The sequence below is a fragment of the Monodelphis domestica genome, chromosome 6 (assembly GCF_027887165.1).
Source record: "Monodelphis domestica isolate mMonDom1 chromosome 6, mMonDom1.pri, whole genome shotgun sequence".
Lineage (NCBI taxonomy): Eukaryota > Metazoa > Chordata > Mammalia > Didelphimorphia > Didelphidae > Monodelphis > Monodelphis domestica.
Window position 1 is genome coordinate 70,174,012 of NC_077232.1, and position 21,307 is coordinate 70,195,318.

Below are 21,307 nucleotides of genomic sequence, written 5' to 3' on the forward strand. Positions count from 1 at the left end.
TTGGCCCTTGTAGCCAAGGCCCTGGGGATACAGAGAGCCTCTTTCAAGAGGATGTCTTTTCTGAGGCCGGTATCTTCAGAGAAAAACCAGAAGTTAAGAGTCAGCTTTTCACTCACCACATGTCAGTCCAGTCAGGAACAGGGTCTCAGGTTCAGTCAGCAGATCAAAGAGTGAAGAATTCCTCCAGTTGCCACTTCCAAAAAATGAAGAACTGTCTCTCACAGGAAGTGACAGCCCCTTTTAAAGATACTTTCTCTTGCATTACTTCCTGTACCTTCCCCTAATTCCACATCTACCAATCGCAAGTTGAAGTCCTGCTCTAGGACTGCCCAGAAGGCAGTAATTTGATTCTGATTTGTCACCCACTATTGCACACATGGGTCAAAGACTTCTCACTTCATGATTAAGTGGGAAGTTTAAACTTTTGGTGATTAGATCTAAAAATGGGCAGATCTCCATACTTAACTTTAGGTAGGATGTTTACACTTATGGGAATTAAATCTAAAAATAGGAAGGTCTTACAATTTTATCTTCACAATCAGAAGAGAATTAAATATTTTCATTGTTATAATCAGGGGAGAGTTAAATTTAATCTTCACACTTCTTTGACATGATACATCTTTGTAATGAAGAGTTTTGAAGCTTCTTTCTTTCAAAGAGATTGGGGACAAGACCAAATTATCTTACCAAGCTCCACAAGCTCTTTCTCCCTTGAATGACCAGGGAGTGAATGATCCTTATCTTCTGGCAGTCTGCTGGCTCACAGTATATGTCAACTGTCCTATGGAAGATCTCTGTCATATATCATAACTACATTTATATTCTAGGGAAATTAAAAAAAAAAAAAACAAACTCTTACCTTCTGCCTGAGAATCAATATTAAATATTGGTTCCAAAGTAGAAGAGTAGTAATGACAAGGCAATTGGGGTTAAGTGACTTGGCCTGGGTCACTCAACTTGGAAGGATGCCAGATTTAAACTCAAAGACCCTCTATCTGTAAAAATGGAGACTTGAATCCAGGACTTAAATCCCCAGAAGTCCTTGCTCCACTTCCCCAGAATGCCCTCTAATCTCACTGAAACCTCACCTGGGCCAAGAGCGAGATGGGATATTTAACTTGGTTGTGAATAGGCTCTGGCCTCTTTTCCTACTTCCGCTTCGGAGCACACGGCTCTCCACCTAGCAGGCAAGATGTGAGTGGTCGTGAATAGGGTCTCTGGGCCTAGACATGTGCTTTTCTTACTTGTGTTTTCTTTATATTTTAATCTTCAATAAACCTCATAAAAATATAATACTCCTTGCAGAGAGAAACTAATTTCTTCCTGCCTTCAGTAGCCCCTAAATTTTAATCTTAACATATCTCCAGGCCTATATCTCTCTATTTCCTGAGCCACCTACCTGGCTCCTTCACAGGATATTTTATCAAGAGCCTTGAAAAAATATTCATAACTGACTTTACATATGGATAATTGTCTTCACTGTGAATAATACTTCTCTTCTAGGATCTGTAGTTTTTACTTAGCTGAACTTAGATGGTCTATCAGTCTCATTTATTTACATGTCTAATCAGTATGGATTATGGCCTGACTAAAATGAATCTGGCAAGGTGATGAGGACAAATTTTTCATACCTAATTGAATTGTTACAACCACAACTGCCATATGATGACTGTAGAACAAATTATGAGAGCTTCTATAGTAGATCATATGAATTTGGTTATGTTGCTATGTAGTATTATTTTTCACATTTAAAACGTTCTGAATAAACATGTATAAAGAAAAAATTAAATGGAAACCCATGAGAATTTGAAGAATTTCTTGCACAATTAATTTCTGTGTTTGTACTTTTTCCAATCCCAATGGATTTCAAATAGCATTCTGCTGATGTAGGTTAATTTAGTTTAAAGATGCTCAAGGGATCCCAAATCCTAATAAATCCAACATAAATACTCTTCTGACATTCAAAGATGTTAACTTGGAATCTAACGTTATCATTTTCTGGGGTCAATAGGTACCATTGTTTTTCTTAATTTTGCTAGAATAATACATAGATTTGATTTTTATTTTGTAGTTCATTTCAGGGAGACATGTCTATTCTTCTTACCACACCTGGCTTTATATTATTTTCAGTTTTACATGGAGTTTAATGCATCTCTATTTTTCTGAGATTCTCTCTATTTCTGTTTTAAAGAGTATTATCCATTTCTGATTTTTAACTTGATGTGTTTGATCCTTTGTAGGGTCATTTAAAGTCAAAGGATTGGAAGTGAAGGACTTTGGGGGGATGGAATTTAAGTGATATATTTGTTGTTAGAGGGAGTGGAAAGAGAAGTGGACTTGAAGTCAGCAGAACTGGTTTGAATCCTAGATCTGAGACTTACTGTGCTTGTCATCACTTCTTATGGCAAAATAAATTGCTACTATTTTCCTATGCCACAGTTTGCTTAGCTATTATCCAATTTAAGGAAGCAACATGTTATATGATATGGTTACAGGAGATTGAACAAATATTTCCCATTGTTTTACCTGGGAACAGCAGTGTCCTATTGTCAATTTTCCATAGTATTTCAGTCTAGTAGTAACTCATCTAGCGATAGCAGTAATACCAGGTTTAGCAGCAAAATAAAATGAGAAGACTTAGAAACCAGATTTGTTCCTTTGTGATGTGAGAGAACAGGAGTCATATTGGAGGAGAGCTCTTTCTTTATTGTCAATTAACATGATGTGGATAACTTTTTCAGGTGTGCAAAGTGGTCCTTTGAGAGGTCAGGGACCACAAAGTAGACTCTATTTCTTTGGGAAGGATTAACAATGGTGGCTAGTTGCACATACACATTTGGATAGTCTCTCTCTCTCTCTCTCTCTCTCTCTCTCTCTCTCTCTCTCTCTCTATATATATATATATATATATATATATATATGCATATATATATATATTTAAGAAAGGTTTCTATAGTCTTCACTCTTGTAGGATTCTTTTTCACATTTTCAGAATGGTAAAATTGGCAAATCATACAGCATTGTTGATGCATGGGAAAAATTAGGAGAAAACAAATTTATTCTTTTCTGCCTTGCTTATTGGCACACTTCCATGGCAAAAAGGAACAAAGTATGGGACTATAATAGTAGCATGGGCATTTGGGGAGTGGTCAGTAAATGTTTGCTGAATATCTCAATAGGCATGTTCAACTTTTAGTCTTGTATTTTATTTTAACCTCCATTTCTTCTAATAGGTACTTCTTACCAAGACACATGTCTGGCAATAACTGCACTGCTGTGACTGAATTCATTCTTTTGGGGTTAACAGATGATCCAAACCTTTGTGTCATTCTGTTCATAATATTTCTAGGTGTATATGCTGTTACACTCATTGGTAACCTTACCATAATTATCTTGATTAGAAAAAGCTCTCAACTTCACACTCCAATGTACCTTTTTCTAAGCCACTTGGCTTCTGTAGACACTGCATATTCCTCATCTGTCACACCTGTTATGCTCAGAAACTTCCTTGCTGACAAAACCTCAATCCCTCTGGGAGGCTGTGTAGCCCAGATGTTCTGTGGTGCCATCTTTGGGACCACTGAATGTTTTCTGCTGGCTGTGATGGCCTATGATAGGTATGTGGCCATCTGTAGCCCCTTACTCTATTCCACCAACATGTCTACTAAAGTCTGCTCTCTGTTACTCATCATCTCCTATGTAGGTGGATGTGTGACTGCTTGGATCTTTACTGGTTGTTTACTGAATCAGTCCTTCTGTGGACCCAATGAGATCAATCATTTCTTCTGTGATTATTCACCAGTTTTAGAGCTTTCCTCCTACCATGATGATCTTGCTGAAATTCTTCCTGCTGTCTTTGCTGGGTCAGTAATGATGACCACAGTGTTAATTATCATAATTTCCTATATATATATCCTCTTCTCTGTCCTGAAGATAAACTCCACTGAGGGGAGATCCAAAGCCTTCTCAACTTGCACCTCCCACCTCACAGCAGTCACTCTATTCTATGGGACCACTACATTCATTTATTTGATGCCAAAGTCCAGCTACTCAACAGATGAGAATAAAGTGGTTTCTGTTTTCTACATTGTAATGATTCCTATGTTGAACCCCCTGATCTATAGTCTAAGGAACAATGAAGTGAAAGGGGCCTTGAGAAAACTGATGAGTCAGAAGCACCTTTTTTCTTGAAATCTACTTACTACAACAAGTATTTATTAGGTGCACGCTGTATCCCACGCATTGGGTATTTTTAGTGAATATAAGTACAAAAATCAACCATTATCTGCTCTTAAGGATACAATATTCTACTGATGTAATGACCAAGTGATATGAATAAGTAGAATTTAGAAAAGGAACATTTTTATTGTGATAGATTAAATATATGAATTTAAGTGTTAATTGCAAAGATCTGAAAATGCTTATAATGTTCTATAAACATGGACCTTCCACTTCTGCATGGAACAGATAGAAGTACCCTTTCTTTCTTCTTTAAGCCTATGATTGTATTTGGATCTTGCAACACAATTTTGTGGTCATTTTGGGGGTTGTTCTTTTCACTTACAATGTTATAATCACCATTTATGTTTTCTTGACTGCTATCATTGTCTGTATCAGCTCATGTAAATATGTCTACGTGTCTGAACTAATTGTATTTTTTATTTTCTATATGCCACAATTTATTAAGCCTTTACTCAATCACTGGGCATTTACTTTTTTTCCAGTTTGTTGGTTCCATGAAAGTGTTACTTTACATATTTTGGTATATGCAAGATCTTTCCTTTTATCAATAACCACCTTTGTGGCATAATATCTCAATAAAAGCACATTCTTTTTGTATGGGATAATTCTTTGTAAGTAGGGATAGATACTAGAAGGAATTTAGATTATATAAGAAAAGATATCAATAAAGAATCATTTAAAAAATTTCTTCACAACCTGTCCCATTCCTTCTTCTTTAGTTTTATATTTTACTGCCATTCATGCATATTCAATTCAGTTTCATTGGACTCTTTGCCTTTCCCTACATGCAATATTCCATCTCCTGTGTATTTACATTGGTAATTTACATTTACATTTACCAATTTACATTGGTAAAATGTATCACATTCCTGAAAATGTTCTTACCCCACCTCTGCCTATTAGTGTCCCTGTGTCTCCTTAAGGCTTCTCAAATCCCATATTCTACAAGAAGCTTTTCCATGCCTTTTAAACTAAGAATAGCTTCCCCCTCACATTACATTCCATCTACTTTGTCTTTAATCATTATGTGCCTAGCTAACTAGGTGTCTTTCCTTTTTTTATTGGTGGGGGTGGGGGTTAATGTAAGGGGATTATGTGACTTGCCTAGGATCACATAACTAGGAAGTAGTTGAGGCCAAATTTGAATCCAGGACCTCCCATCTCTTGTCCTATCTCTCAATCCACTAAGCCACCTAGCTGTTCACTATTTTTGTGTTTTTCCAAATGGAATGTGAGCTCCTGGATGGTTGGGACCATTTTTCTTTCCTTTGTACTCCAAGTTATTAGCATAGGGCCTCGCATATAGAAAGTATTCCAAATACTTGTTGATTGACCACCACCTTGGTTCTCCATATTTTTAATATTTTTCTAAAACAAAGAGTCTAAGTCTGAATATAGTATTCCACATTTTGTTTTATGAAGGGAGAATCCAGAGGAAAAAACCACCTTTTCAATTTTTGATCCTTGCTTCTCTTTATTCAGTCTAAAATTCTATTTGTCTTGGTTGATATTATGCACTATACAAAACTGGTAACTGTCTCCACTGATTTTTAATTTTCATTTTTAAAGCATTTTTTAAAACATTTAACTTTGATTATAATTTTGCATTGCCTCTTCTGTTCTGTTGTTCTACCTTTCTGCCTTTTACCTAAAAAGACAGAATTTGGGAAATAACTTTATACTATAATCTGATCATAATCACCTCATAGAATAATTGGAAATTTCACAATATTAGTCTCTTTTTTTCTCATAATTTCCCATTGTATAATTGTGCAGTTCATCTAGGTTCCAAGAATACTTATCCCAACTCTCATTCACACTGATAAGTCAAGGGCTACAGAGCAAGGCTGACTATGAATTCCCTCAAGGTTCTAGGAGGATAACCTTAAGGGATTATGTTGTTTTTTCTTATAGTATTAGCTTGAACCCCTCTCCATATTTGGGAGTATTGTCCTTATTATCAACCACCAGTTCCAATTTTTATTTCCCCTGTATCATCATTTAAGGTATTGTTTGTCCCCAAATGCCACTTAATTAATTATCACCAATTAACTTTACAAAGATACATTTACTAAGAATATATTGCAAGGCCAGATACTATAAATACATCCTTTGAACCACCTCAGCCCTAGAAGAGGAGGCTAAAACAACAGTTGCTGCAAAGTATTAGCTCTACCAATTTCCCTTCCAAAAGCAGCATATCATGCTAAAAGTTTTAAATGAGTTAATTTTTTAAAAAGATATTTTATTTTACCAGTTACATGCAAAAACAATTTTCCACATATGTTTTTTGAAGTTATAAGATCCAAATTATCTCCCTTCCTCCCTCCCTCCCTTCTCTCCCCATTCCCAGAGATGGTAAGCAATTTGCTCTGGTTATACCTATGTCATCATGCAAAATCCATCTTCAGATTTTCATTCTCGTAAAAGAATACTCATATAAAACAAAAACTCCAAAATAAAACTCAAATAAACTAAAATGAAAATAGCATGCTTTTATCTGCATTCCAACTCCAACAGTTCTTCCTCTGGAGGTGGAAAGCATTCTTTGTCGGAAGACCTCCAGAATTATCCTGGGTCACTCAATTAGTGAGAGTAGCTAAGTCATTCACTGCTGATCATTCTTCAATATTGCTGTTACTTTGTACAGTGTGTTTCTGGTTCTGCTTATTTCTTTCAACATCATTTCATAGGTCTTTTCAGCTCTTTCTGAAATCATTCTGTTCATCATTTTTTTATAGCACAATAGTATTCCTTCACCATCAGACACCACAATTTCTCATTTCTCAGCCTTTCCCCATTGATGGATGTCTCCTCAATTTCCAATTACTTTCCACCTCAAAAAGGGCTGCTATAAATATTTTTGTACACATAGGCTCTTTACTCCACCTTTTTTCTCTTTGGGATGTAGACCTATTAGTGGTATTTTTGGATTAACGGATGTGTATAGTTTTATAGCCCTTTGAGCATAGTTCCAAATTGCCCTACAGAGCAGTTGGATTAATTCACAACTCTACCAACCATACATTATTGTCCCAGTTCTGTCATATCTCCTTCAACATTAACCACTGTCCTTTCATGTCAAATTGGCCAGTCTGATGGGTGTGAGGTGGTAATTCAGATTTGTTTTAATTTCTCTAATAAAGAATTATTTAGAACATTTTTCATGTGATTATTGATAGCCTTGATTTCTTCATCTAAAAACTACCCTTTGACCATTTGTTTATTGGGGAAGGGCTTATATTCTTATAAATTTGCCTTAGTTCTCTATATCATTTAGAAATTAGACCTGTATCAGAAAAATTTGTTATAAAACCTCCCCCTCTTCATCCAGTTTGTTATTTACCTTCTAATCTTGGTTATATTGATTTTGTTTGTACAAAACTTTAATATTTAACATAGTAAAAATTATTCATTTTACATCTTGTAATGTTCTCTGTCTTTTGTTTGGTCATAAATTCTTCCTTTCTCCCTAGATCTGCCATCTATGTTCCCCTAATTTACTTATGATGTCACTCTTTATGTCTAAATCATATACCCATTTTGACTTTATCTTGGTCTATGGCAGTGTTGGTAAACCTTTTAAAGACTGTGTACCCAAACTGCACCTTCAAACCACTTGTGGGCCCCCTGAATTACCCCAGATACAGGAGGGAAGAAGTGCTCCCATTTGGGCTACTGGGCAGAGGGGTGGGGCACATGAAAAATGTCTTCGAGTGCTTTAGAGAGGGGGAATGGAGCAATCCTCACCAGCACGCAGGGGCACGCATACCAGGGGTTCACCAATGCAGGTATAGGGTTTTAGACATCGGTCTATATATAGTTTCTGTCATACTTTTCCAGTTTTTCCAGCAATTTTTGTCAAATGGTGAGTTCTTATCCCAAAAGCTGGGATCTTTGGGTTTATCACACACTAGATTGCTAAAATCATTTATCCCTATTCGATTCCATTGATCCACCATTCTGTGTCTTAGCCAGTACCAGATTATTTTGATGATTACTGATTTGTAGTACAGTTTGAGATTTTGTACTGCTAGGTCACCATCCTTCACATTTTTTTCATTAATTCCTTTGATATTCTTGATCTTTTGTTCTTCCAAAAGAATTTTATTATTTTTTCTAGTTCTATAAAATAACTTTTTGGTTGTTTGATTGGCATGATACTGAATAAGTAAATAATTTAAGTAGATTTGCCATTTTTATTCTATTAGCTTGACCTACCCATGAGGAATTAATGTTTTTCCAATTGTTTAGATCTGACTTTATTTTTGTGAGGTGTTTTATAATTGTGTTCATATAATTTTTATATTTTTCTTGGCAATTAGATTCCTAAGCATTTCATGTTGTCTAGAGTTATTTTAAATTAAATTTCTCTTTTTATCTCTCTTTTTTTAAACCCTTACCTTCCATCTTGGAATCAATACTGTTTATTAGTTCCAAGGCAGAAGGGCTAGTGTAATAGGGAGAGGACTTTTGCAAAAGACTGTGTAATGCAAATGTTAGAGTGATTGATAGGAGCATGTGACAGAGAGTCACATGGGAGCCCAAGGGTCAAGATCTGGGTAAAGATTCTAAGGTCCCAACGGTCTGGTCTTGGCACTTCTCTCCTGAAGGACCTTGGGTTGGAGGTTTGAAAACAGGTTTCTGGCTTTTGGTGATACTAGCTGAAGAGAACAATATTTTGAACTGACTGCTGGCAGCTAGAACAGAGGACTGAAGACCCACTTTTCCACTGGACCTGTTCTGGACAGTTTTCATCTGAAAATCCTGGCCCATTTGCTTGGACTCCACTTGTGAGATTTGGTTATTGGGGAAATTTATTGTTTTGCCTTAGATAAGTTAGGGTTAGATAGATTTATAGAAATTAGGGTTTAAGATTAATTGTAATTATTCTCCTAACCCCCTTTCCTTTCTCCCTTTCCCACAAAAATAAACCTGATTTTTAGTTTCCTTCTTATTCATTCCCCTACCAAATCCCACTATTACACTAGGCAATAGGGGTTAAGTGATTTGCCCAGGGTCACACAGCTGGGAAGTGTCTGAGGCCAGATTTGAACCTAGGACCTCCCATTTCTAGGTTCAACTCTCAATTCACTGAGCTACCTAGCTGCCACCCCCCTCTTTTTATCTCTTGATGCTGGATTTTTTTGAAAATATATAGAAATGCTGATGATTTGTGTGGATTTATTTTTTATCCTGCACCTTCTCTTAAATGATTAATTATTTCAATTAGTTTTTTAATTGATTGTCTAGAATCCTCTAACAATACCACCATATCATCTGCAAAGAGTGATAGTTTAGCTTCCTAATTGCCTAATTTAATTACTTCCATTTATTTTTTTTCTCTCATTGCTAAAGCTAGTATTTCTAGAGCACTATTAAATAAAAGTGATGATAATGGGTATCCTTTCTTCACTCCTGATCCTATTGGGAAGGCTTATAATTTATCCCTATTGCAGATGATACTTGCTGATGGTTTTAGGTAGATATTACTTATCATTTCAAGGAATGACCCATTTTTCCTATATTTTTTAGTGGTTTTTAAAATAAATGAGTGTGGTATTTTGTCATAGGCTTTTTTCTGCATCTATTGAGATAACATATTAATATGGCCACTTACAGTGATAGTTTTCCTAATTTTAAACCAGGTTTACCTTTTGGAATATCATATTCCAAGCTTTCTTATCCTTTAATGTAGAGGCTGCTGAATCCTCTATAATTTTTACTGTGACTCTATGCTATTTGAACTATTTCTTCCTGCCTTCTTGCATTATTTTCTCCTTGGCTTGGGAGTTCTTGAATTTGATTATACTATTTCTAGGAGTTGTTATTTGAGGATTTATTTCTGGAGGTGATTGGTGGATTTGGGTGCTCCAGGGATGTTCATAATTACTGGTACCCACAAAATCATTCCATACACTAATAGATGCATATAACTCTAGTGCTGAGTCTCCAGACTATCTTTTATTTGTGGCAATCTGTTAGTTTCTTCTTGCATTACTTCCATTTCTCTTACCGATTTTTCCTCTGTCTAGCTTACTTGAATTTTGAATTCCTTTTTGAATTCTTCCAGTGCTTGAGACCAAAACCTGCTTTTCTTTAAAGTCTTGTGTGTGGTTGCGCTGATGTTACTGTTGCCTGTAGAGTTTGTGCTTTTCTTTTCTTTGTCTCCATAAAAATTTCTATGTTTTTTTCTGTTTGCTCATTTTCCCAGCCTCTTTTTTTACTTTTATCTTAAAGGTGGACTATTTTCTCAGGATAGAGAGGGCATGTATTGAACTAGTTTTTCCTTAATGCTAACTTCAGCTCTTGGGTTTCTGCAAGCTTCAGTCCTTCCAATGTGCTATGATGTCCTATGGACTGGGAGCTTTGAAAGTCACATTCTACCTATTCAATCTCCTTTAGGAGCTGCCAATTCCTTGTAGGGCTTAGAACCCTAGAGCTACCTGGTGCTCGGGCTCAGGGACTCACCTCAAGAGTGGGCAGGGGCTTTGGGCTTCACACTAGTCCAAATACTACAGACTAGTATGCACTGGAGCTTGGTGTCTCAATACAAGCTGGGGCAGGTCTCTAGGCCTCCTCTTAGGCTACCACCAGCACCAGCCAGGCTCACCATGGACACCCTTGTATTGGAGTTGTGCTTGGATTTGAGTCCTCAATTTGGGCTTTGACAGGGGCTTGGGGCCTCATTCTGGCCTTGGAATAGCCTAGTACACTTTAGATGGCTCTGCAGTGGAGCTTGGGGGTTTCACCTCAGGCTTAGGCAGGGGCTCTGGACTTCCCTTTAGGTTTCTATGCACCAGGTTCACTATGAAGTGCATTAAGCCTTAGGTCATCACTGCTGGGTTGCTCTAGGGCTTGGAATTCCCAAGGGTTGAGTGTGTGTGGTCTAAGGCTTAGAATTTCAAGGGGTGGGGTGCTATTGGCTTAGGCAGGGTATCAGGATATTGACATTTTCTTGGGTCCAGGTTTAATACCTGGAGCAGTAGATGGGGGAAGTGGGTGGCTTCCTATGACTTATGCCAGTACTACTTGGTGTGGCTTTGCTGTTCTCCTCTCACCTCAGTGAAATAGACCATTTTTACCTATTTTCCAAGTTGTTTCTGTAAGAGAGTTACCTCACTCTGTCTCCTTGTTAGTTCTGTCACCAAAATATTTATCCTGAGGTGTTATTTTAAAGTTGGTGGGAAAGAATTCTCAGAGCAGTTCCAGCTTTCTGTGCTTCTACCCCATCAGCTTCAAAATGAGTTAATTTTTGTAACAGATGTAACACAGGGATAGTTAGTGGAGGTTTAAGAGAGCAAATTGATTCTTTTTTCAGGAGCAAGAGAAGGATGTTTTGATTATGATGTCAGGTTAGGCAAAAGGGAAGATAGAGTTAAAAATGATAGAAACATATATTGTCAAAGTTTGCTCTTAAGTAAATGAATTGGAAGGAATGCGTGGCCTGGCTTTAACTCACTTTGCCTGATATGGTGGAACAACTCAGGCAATTATTAATGCATATTAAAATGGACAATTCTTATGTTGAATACTATATTGGGTAGAGTTTATTGTAAGCATTTTTACTTGACTGTTGAGTTCAGAGTTTTCTTTGAAACCTTTTGGAACCACATATGTTATATGAACCAGGAGAACATTGTACACAGTAAGAGCAATACTGTACCATAGTCAACTATGAATGAAAGCTTTTCTCAGCTATACTAGGATCCAATACAATTATGAGAGAACTATGATGAAAAATGCTTTCCACCTCCAGATAAAGAATTGGTGGAGTCTAAATGCAGATTGAAGCATACTTTAAATTAAAAAAAAAAGTTTTTTTTCTTTCATGGCATGACCAATTTGGAAATAGTTTTGCCTGACTAATAGGTATAACTTTTATCAAATTGCTTGCCTTCTCATAGAAGGAGAAGGGAAGGAAGGGTGAGAGAAGATACTGAATTCAAATGTGTAAAAATATAAGAATAAAAAGATTTTTACATGTAATTAGAAAAGATGAAATATTTTTTAAATCTTAAAAAATAACATCAAAATATTTTACATAAAATTGAGAAAAATTAAAAATATAAAAATAAAATATTTTACAAAGAATGAGGCAATAGGGATATATTACAAATAATTTAATAAGAACAGGTAGATGGCTCAGTGAATAAAGCACTGGGACTGCAGTCAGCAAGACCTGAATGTCAAGCATCTCCATTATCTTTGCCGAGAAAATGCCAAATGGGATAATGGAGAGTTGGACATGACCAAAATGACAGAACAATTTGAACTTAGGTCATTTCTTTGTAAATTTTAGCACAGAAAGAATATTCAGAAATATGGTTCAAGAGTAAGAAATGAAAGAGTCCAAAGGCTTGCAATATCATTGCCTGGGTCATAGAACAGTGTTTCATATAACAAAAGATGTTATCTGGAATAGTACATTTGGATCTGAACAAACCAGTAAATGTCAATCTAAGCTTCAGATAGATACACTCCATCAACAAACTGAACATGCGTGAGAGCCCCTGAAAAACTCTAGCCCAAAGAATATGCTTTATTTTCTGTGAAAATATGTAGATTGCACTCCTATTTTTCAATTTTGTTATTTCCCTAGTGTCTTCTTGGGTTTCTGTCTATGGATTTGGATATTCTGATCACTCATGAATTGTCTGGCTCAAGAGCCATCACCCATTGGATCATCCATCTTTATTTCATCCTTACCTCTACCCTTCCTTCAAAAAATTAATTCAAATGAAATTTTATTTAATATGCTGCAAACAAAATACAAATATAGCAGTGATGTCTAACATAGTCTATTACACAGATTTCAGCATGTCTTTCTGTCTTCTTTGACATGGTAGGCTTAGAAGACCTAAAGATTTGTGTAAGGAAGAGTTTTCAAAGAGAGAAGGGACAATACCAAATCATATTGTCAAGCTCCAGAACCTCTTTTCCCCTTGCATGACCAGGGAGTGAAAGATCCTTATCTATTAGCTATTAATTGATACATAGTATATGTCAACTATTTTATGGAAAATTGCTGTGTCATATTTTAAATGCCTTTATCTTTTAGGGAAATTGAAAAAAAAATCTTACCTTCTGTCTTGGAACCCATACTAAGTATAAGATCCAAAATTTAAAAAAGCAATCAGAGCAAGGCAATTGAGGTTAAATGACTTGCCCAGGGTCACTATTTGAACTTGGGACTTTTTCTTTCCAGGCCTGAAGCTTGATTACCTGAGCCATCTAATTGCCTCTTTCCCTTTATATTTTATCAGGAGCTATTAATAAATCTTCCTTACTGCCTGCACATGTGGATAATTGTCCTCACTATGAATAGTATTTCTCTTCTAGGATCTGCAGTTTTTACTAAGCTGAGTTTCATAGAGGGTCTATCAGTCTCAGATATGTATATGTGTAATCAGTATGGATTATGACCAAAATGAATCTAGTGAGGTGATAAGAACAAATTTTCATACCTAGTGAATACTGTTACAACCACAACTGCACATGTTGATCCCAGAACAACTTCTGAGTGTTCCCATGGAAGATCATACTAATTTGGCTATGTTGCTATCCAGTCTTATTTTTCACATTTAAAAAATCCTGGATGAACATAGATGAAAAAAATGGGATCCATTGAGAATTTGATGAATTTCTTTCACAATTCATTTCTGTGTTGGTAATTTTCCAATCCCAATTGGCATTCAAATGGCATTTTAATGATGTAGGTTAATTTTGTTTTAGGGTGCTCAAGGGGTTATATCCCACCTGCTACTAAATTCAACATAAATATTTGTACTGCCATGCAAAGACAAGAACTTGGAGTCTAATGTTATCATCTCCTGGTGTCAATAGGTACTATTCTTTTTATTAATTTTGCTAGAAAAACACATATATGTGATTTTTATTTTGTAGTTCATTTCAGGGAGACAAGTCTATTTCTCTTGCCACACCTGGCTTTATATTAATTTCAGTTTTACATGGAACTTAATGCTCTCTCTCTCTCTCTCTCTCTCTCTCTCTCTCTCTCTCTCTCTCTCTATCTCTCTCTCTCTCTATCTCTCTCTCTCTCTCTTTCCCTCTCTCTCTTTGTCTTTCTCTTTGTCTCTGTCTCTCTCTGATTCTCTTTCTGTCTCTGTCTGTCTGTCTCTCCTCTTTCACTTTTAATGAGTAAGATCTTTTCCTGATTTTTATCTTCATCCCTCTTCTTTTGTGATGGGAGAAGACATTAGTTATACTAGAAAATGGCCTCTGTTTTTTGTCAATGACCATGAGGTGGATAACTTTTTCAGGCATGCAAAGTGGTACTTTGAGAGGTCAGGGACTACAAAGTAGACTCTGTTTCTTTGGAAAGGATTAACAATGGTTGCTAATTGTACTTACACATTTGGAGAGTCTCTATATGTATTTTAAAAGGGTTTCTATGTTGAGAATAAACTATAGTCTTCACTCTTGTAGGATTCCTTTTCACATTTTTAGAATGGTAAAATTAGCAAATCATACAGTATTGTTGATACATGGGAAAAATTTGGAGAAAACATATTTATTCTTCTCTGCCTTGCTTATTGGTCCAAATCCATGGGGAAAAGGAACAAAGTATGGGAGTATAATAGTAGCATGGGCATATAGGGAGTGGTCAGTAAATGTTTGCTGAATACTTCAATTGGCATGTTCAACTTTTAGTCTTGTATTCTATTTCAATTTCCATTTTTTCTGTCTAATAGGTACTTCTTACCAAGACACATGTCTGGCAATAACTGCACTGCTGTGACTGAATTCATTCTTTTGGGGTTAACAGATGATCCAAACCTTTGTGTCATTCTGTTCATAATATTTCTAGGTGTATACGCTGTTACACTCATTGGTAACCTTACCATAATTATCTTGATTAGAAAAAGCTCTCAACTTCACACTCCAATGTACCTTTTTCTAAGCCACTTGGCTTTTGTGGACACTGCATATTCCTCATCTGTCACACCTGTTATGCTCAGAAACTTCCTTGCTGACAAAACCTCAATCCCTCTGGGAGGCTGTGTAGCCCAGATGTTCTGTGGTGCCATCTTTGGGACCACTGAATGTTTTCTGCTGGCTGTGATGGCCTATGATAGATATGTGGCCATCTGTAGCCCCTTACTCTATTCCACCAACATGTCTACTAAAGTCTGCTCTCTGTTACTCATTGCCTCCTACCTCTGTGGTTTTGTGACTGCTTGGATCTTCATTGGGTGCTTATTGAATCAGTCCTTTTGTGGACCCAATGAGATCAATCATTTCTTCTGTGATTATTCACCAGTTTTAAAGCTTTCCTCTTACAAAGATGATTTTGCTACAATTTTTCCTGCTGCATCTTCTGGGTCCATAATTATGATAACAGTGTTAATTATCATAATCTCCTATGTATATATCCTCTTCTCTGTCCTGAGGATAAGCTCCACAGAGGGGAGATCCAAAGCTTTCTCAACTTGCACCTCTCACCTCACAGCAGTCATTCTGTTCTATGGTACCCTTACATTTATTTATGTAATGCCTAAATCCAGCTATTCAACAGATGAGAATAAGGTTGTGTCTGTTTTCTACATTGTAATGATTCCTATGTTGAACCCCCTGATCTATAGTCTAAGGAACAATGAAGTAAAAGGGGCCTTGAGAAAAATGATGAGTCGAAAACAACTTTTTTCATGAATTCCACTTAACTAAAAGTTTTTATTAGGTACATGCTGTGTCCTAAGCACTGGGCTAGTTTTGGTGAATACAAGTACAAAAATGAACTATTATCTGCCTTTAAAGATCTAATATTCTACTGATATAATGCTTATGATTAAGTTTTACTAATAAATGGTATTTAGAAAATGAACATTTTCATTATGATGGGTTAAATATATGAATTTAACTGTTCATTGCAAATGTCTGAAAATACTTACAATGTTCCATAAACATGGACCTTCTACTTTTACAAAGAGCAGATTGAAATGCCCTTTTTTCCTTCAATTCCATGATTGTATTTTATATTTTGAAATTTAATTTTCTATTAATTTGGGTTTTTTTATTTCCATTTACAATGGTATAGTTAACATTTATGTTTTCTTGGCTCTGCTATCATGACTCGGTATCAGATCATGCAAATATTGTCTTTGTTTCTAAATTAATGATCTATTTTCTACTATCTGTCACAATTTGTTTAGCCTTCACTCAGTCATGGAGCATTTGCTTTGTTTCTGGTTCATTCTTTTCATGAAAGTGGTATTATATATGTAAGCATATACATATATATTGTTTAATTACAATTTGAACCCTAGAACTACAATTCCTAGCATACCATGTTCCTTCTCATGTTACATGATAACATAGGGAGGATATAAATTTTGGGTAGCCCTGCCCCTCTCTCTCTCTTCTTGTGATCTTGGATGGTTGAAGCAGGCTCTTTTGGGAGAGGTGAGAGAACTATTCATGTGGGGTTTTTTTGTTAGATAATTATTTTTTTATACTTCTATTTCCTTTTCATTGCTTTACTTCAAGTGATTATTAATAAACTTTATAAAATGTAATACTTGAAGTATTGGACATTGATTTAAATCTAGCTAGAACTGGTTTGGCCTGATATGGTGGATCAACTCAGGCAACTATTAATGTACATTAAAATGGAAATTTTTTATTGAAGAAATATTATATTAAGTAGAGCTTGTTGTAAATATTTTTTACTTCAACGTTGATTTCAGAGTTTTCTTTGAAATACTTTGTAGCCACATATGTTATATGCCAAAAGTTCAACAATTAGTTCTCTTTATAATTTGTGGGGAAAACCTTATAAGGTTATGATGCCACATCAAAGTATAGCAACTATAAGATAATAGAAACTTCTTTCCAGATTACATTCAAAATAATTATTAGTATTTATAATAGAGAAGCCATCAACCTAGATATAACAGTTATCATGACATGTTCACTAAATATGTTTCATTCTTAGGGTAATTATGAGAAAATATTTATTTTAGGCCTTTCCTTCAGATCATAGTGAGATGTTTCTAATGCTGCAGAGGTGATTGAATACATGCTCAAACTGAGTTGCCACTTTTGGCCAATACTTAATTTTACAGGGGAGTTGTATACTGGAAGCTAAGTTGGCCAAGTAAAAGATGCTCTGTTCCCTGAAACCAAAGAGACAGAGAGAGAGAGAGAGAGAGAGAGAGAGAGAGAGAGAGAGAGAGAGAGAGAGAGAGAGGGAGAGAAAGGAAAACAAAGGAAAGCAGAGGGGACATGTCTCACTGGGGTGAGAAGGGACAATAATCCAGGATGTATAGCATCTAGGGAAACTAGCAGAATGTGGAACAACCCAATGAACTGATATATGGTTAGAGGCAAGGAGCTACCAGAGCAGGGATCAACAGTAGAAGATCCAATGACAAGGACAACTTCAGTGGTAGAGTTGGAGTTGAATCTGAAGCACTTCCAATGTGGTCTGGTGCAATGAAGTGTAAACCTTAAAATTTCTTAGACTTATGAATGTTGGAAATTTCCCCATTGGGAAATTTCATACTTGAAAAAATTTCCTACTGATAGTAAGAACTCTATTGGAATATGAAACTCCTTGGCATGGGAGGATCCTTCTCCTCCCTACTTAAGACTACTTTAGGACAGAAACCTTTTGCTAAACAATGGAAAGGGCTTTGACCTATGCTTAAGCATAGAACAGGAAGTTCTTTGAGTCATGATTGATTTTAGAATTGATACAATAGAGATACTTGGAATGACAGAACCAGGTCTTGGAAACTACAATCTCCACCCTACTCAGAGTAACAGGATTTAGGAAGGGCTGCAGCAAAGATCAAGATTTAATTATTTGAGAATATGACCTTCAACAGACATGTGCAAAGGGGAGAGACCTCTGGGTGGTCCTGGGTTAAGCTAGAGCCACCATTGGCACAGGGGAGACATGGACAGTGATTGGTAGATGTGAGAACTGAGGGGAGGGAACTTAGATTGTTTCCTTAAAGATAGCGGGGTCTGAGGACTGGAGGGAGGTTGCTCTGAAGGAGAATTGAGGAGGTTGCTCTGAAGGAGGACTGAGGAGGTTTTGCTCTGAAGGAGGTCTGAAGGTAGGTTGCTCTGAAGGAGGACTGAGGAGGTTGCTCTGAAGGAGGACTGAGGAGGTTTGCTCTGGAGGAGGACTGAAGGAGGTTTTTGCTCTGGAGGAGGTCTGAGAGGAGAGAGGTCCTGGAGGGAGAGCTGCTGGAGAGGTCTTGAAGGAGGCTATGGAAGGAGAATTCAGGAGGAGTCAGGAGGAGAATTCTCTGGAAACATTTCTTGAAAGGAGGCTCTCTTGAAGGTGGAGCCTGAGGTTGGCATGAGAAGCCTTACCTAGAGAGATCTTGGGTGAGTGATAAAACCAACTGACTGATTTATCTCTTAGGATTGAGGTCTAGGCCTTATTGGCTTGAGGCCCTTCATTCTTATTCCTTTCTTACTTTCTCTCTTTTTCTATTGATTAATCAGTGTATTATAAATTAAATTTCTCTATAAAACCCAGTTGGCTTGGGCATATTCATAAATTGGGAATATATTCCCTGGCGACCATCTTATATTTATATAAAACCAAGACACAGTAGAAAACATATTTCAGCGGTCATAATTGTTATATATTTCCCTTGCTCCCAAACATTTTAATTATCACAGTTTATGGCTCCCACTCTCTTATCTACAACTATTTAATGCTCAAAACTATTTTAAATCTAACAGAAGTGGCATAGCAGATAACCAGCCCAAAAAACTTCCACAAAGTCTGGCACAGCTAAGTAGCAGACTAGGGGAAATAGAAATAGAATCCACCAATCACTCCCTGAAAGAGACCTCAAAATAAAACTCCCCAGGACTATTTTAGATAAATTCCAGAAGTTTCAGGCCAAGGAAAAAGTACTACAAGCATCCAGAAGAAAACAATTCAAATATCACAGAATCACAGGATTAAACAACACCTAAAAGCTTCTACATTAAGGGACTAGAAGACATAGAACACGTTATTTTGAAAAGCAAAGGATCTGTGATTAAAACCAATAATCCCCTACCCAGCAAAACTGAACATAATCTTCATGAAATAGAGAACTTCCAGACATTTGATAAGCAAAATCAATACATTAGAGAAGCATAAAAAGGTAAACAGAAAAGTGAAAGCTTAAGGGCTTCAATAAGGTTAAATTGTTTACCTGTATATGTGGGAAGGTGATAATCAAGGTACCCAAGATATACATGATACTTGAGATACTTAAGGTACTTAAAGTCCTCAAGATACCTAAGGTTCTTAAAATACTTAGGAACTTTATTACTATTAGGGCAGTGAGAAATTATATCTGTAGAAAGAAGGAAGGGAGTAAGCTGAATAGAACAGGATAATATGAAAAATCAAGAAACAAGGAAAAGGAACATATTGGGAGAAGAGAAAAGGAGAGATAGAAGGGAGTAAATCATCTTACATAAAAAGATGTATAAAAATCAGTACAATGGAGGTGAAGATGGCAAGGTAGTGAGTAATGCTTGAACTTTATTCTCATTGGAATTAGCTTAAAGCAGGAATGACATTCACACTCAGTTATCTATAGAAAAGTACCTCACCCTATTGTGAAGCAGGAGGGAAGGGGAGGTAAGAGAATGAGGGTGTAGACAAGATGGGAAGGTGAATTGGAAAAGGTGATAGTCAGAAGCAAAGCATTTGTGATCAAGGAAAGGCTAAAAGGAGAGAGGATAAATGGGGGAAAATAAGATGGAGGGAAACACGGTTAGTAATTACAACTATTAATGTGAATGTAATGAACTCTCTCATAAAATGAAAGAAGTTAGCAGAGTGGACTAAAAACAAGAATTTTACCCTATATTGTCTACAAGAAACACATTTAAAGCAGGAAGACATACCCAGAGTAAAAGTAAGGGGCTGGAGCAGAATCTGTTATGCCTTAAGTAAAGTTAAAAAGGCAGGGATGATAACCATGATCTAAGACAAGAAAAATTGGTCTAATTAAAAAAGATAAGTAAGGGGGCATCTTGTTAAAAGGCACCATAGAAAATGAAGCAATATCAATACTAAACATATATGCACCAAAAGGCATAGCATGTACATTTCTAAAGGAGAACTTACATGAGTTACAGGAAGAAAAATGCTGTAAAACTTTACTAGTGGGAGACCTTAACCTTTGTGTGGATAGAATTTTGTTCCCCAGGACTCTTTTACCCAGAATCTCATTTACCCAGAATTACACACAAACACTTCATGTGTACCTATGTAGGATATAGTTCTGGTTGACTCAGTTCTCTCTCTCTCTCTCTCTCTCTCTCTCTCTCTCTCTCTCTCTCTCTCTCTCTCTCTCTCTCTCTCTCTCTCTCTCTCCCTGATCGTGACTATGGAAGCTGGCTTTGAGCCAGGCAGGAAAATTTACTCATGTGGTATTATTTTTGTTAGATAATTAGGTTTTTATACTTCTATTTCCTTTTTATTTCTTCTACTTCAAGTGATTCTTAATAAACTTTATAAAATTAATACTTGGAGTTATTGATATTGATTTAAATCTTACTCTTTCCATTCTCAGAAGCAGGTAAATCCAACCAAAAAATAAAGAAGAAAGAAGTTAAAGGGGGCAAATAGAACTTTAGAAAAGCCTGATATCATAGACCTCTGGGAAAACTGAATGAGAATAGAAAGGAATATAACTTTTTCTCAGGAGTACATGGTGGCTCCACAAAAATTAACCCTATTGGGGGCAGCTGAGTGGCTCAGCAGATTGAGAGCCAGGCCTAGAGTTGGGAAGTCCTAGGTTCAAATCTGACCTCAGGCACTTCCCAGCTGTGTGACCCTGGGAAAGTCACTTGACCCCCATTGCCTAGCCCTTACCACTCTTCTGCCTTGGAGCCAATACACAGTATTGACTCCAAGATGGAAGGTAAGGGTTTTTATTTAAAAAAAAATTTAACCCTATCATAGAACTTAAGAACCTCACAACCAAATGTAGAAAAGCATAAATATTAAATGCATCCTTTCCATATCATAATGCAAATAAAACTCCAATCAACAAAGGGCAGAAAAGACTAAAAA

General features: G+C 36.4%; 2 protein-coding genes across 2 annotated transcripts; both read left to right on the forward strand.

Moving 5' to 3' along the window:
- Positions 1 to 3,252: 3,252 nt before the first annotated feature.
- On the forward strand, positions 3,253 to 4,205 carry LOC100028036 (olfactory receptor 508-like). The gene has a single exon (XM_001378129.5). It carries the CDS (start codon positions 3,253 to 3,255, stop codon positions 4,189 to 4,191), a length of 939 nt encoding a protein of 312 aa, XP_001378166.5. The 3' UTR covers positions 4,192 to 4,205.
- Positions 4,206 to 14,976: 10,771 nt separating this feature from the next.
- Positions 14,977 to 15,915, forward strand: LOC100028022 (olfactory receptor 480-like). Its single transcript, XM_001378117.2, has one exon. The coding sequence runs from the start codon at positions 14,977 to 14,979 to the stop codon at positions 15,913 to 15,915; it is 939 nt and encodes a 312-aa protein (XP_001378154.2).
- Positions 15,916 to 21,307: the final 5,392 nt, after the last annotated feature.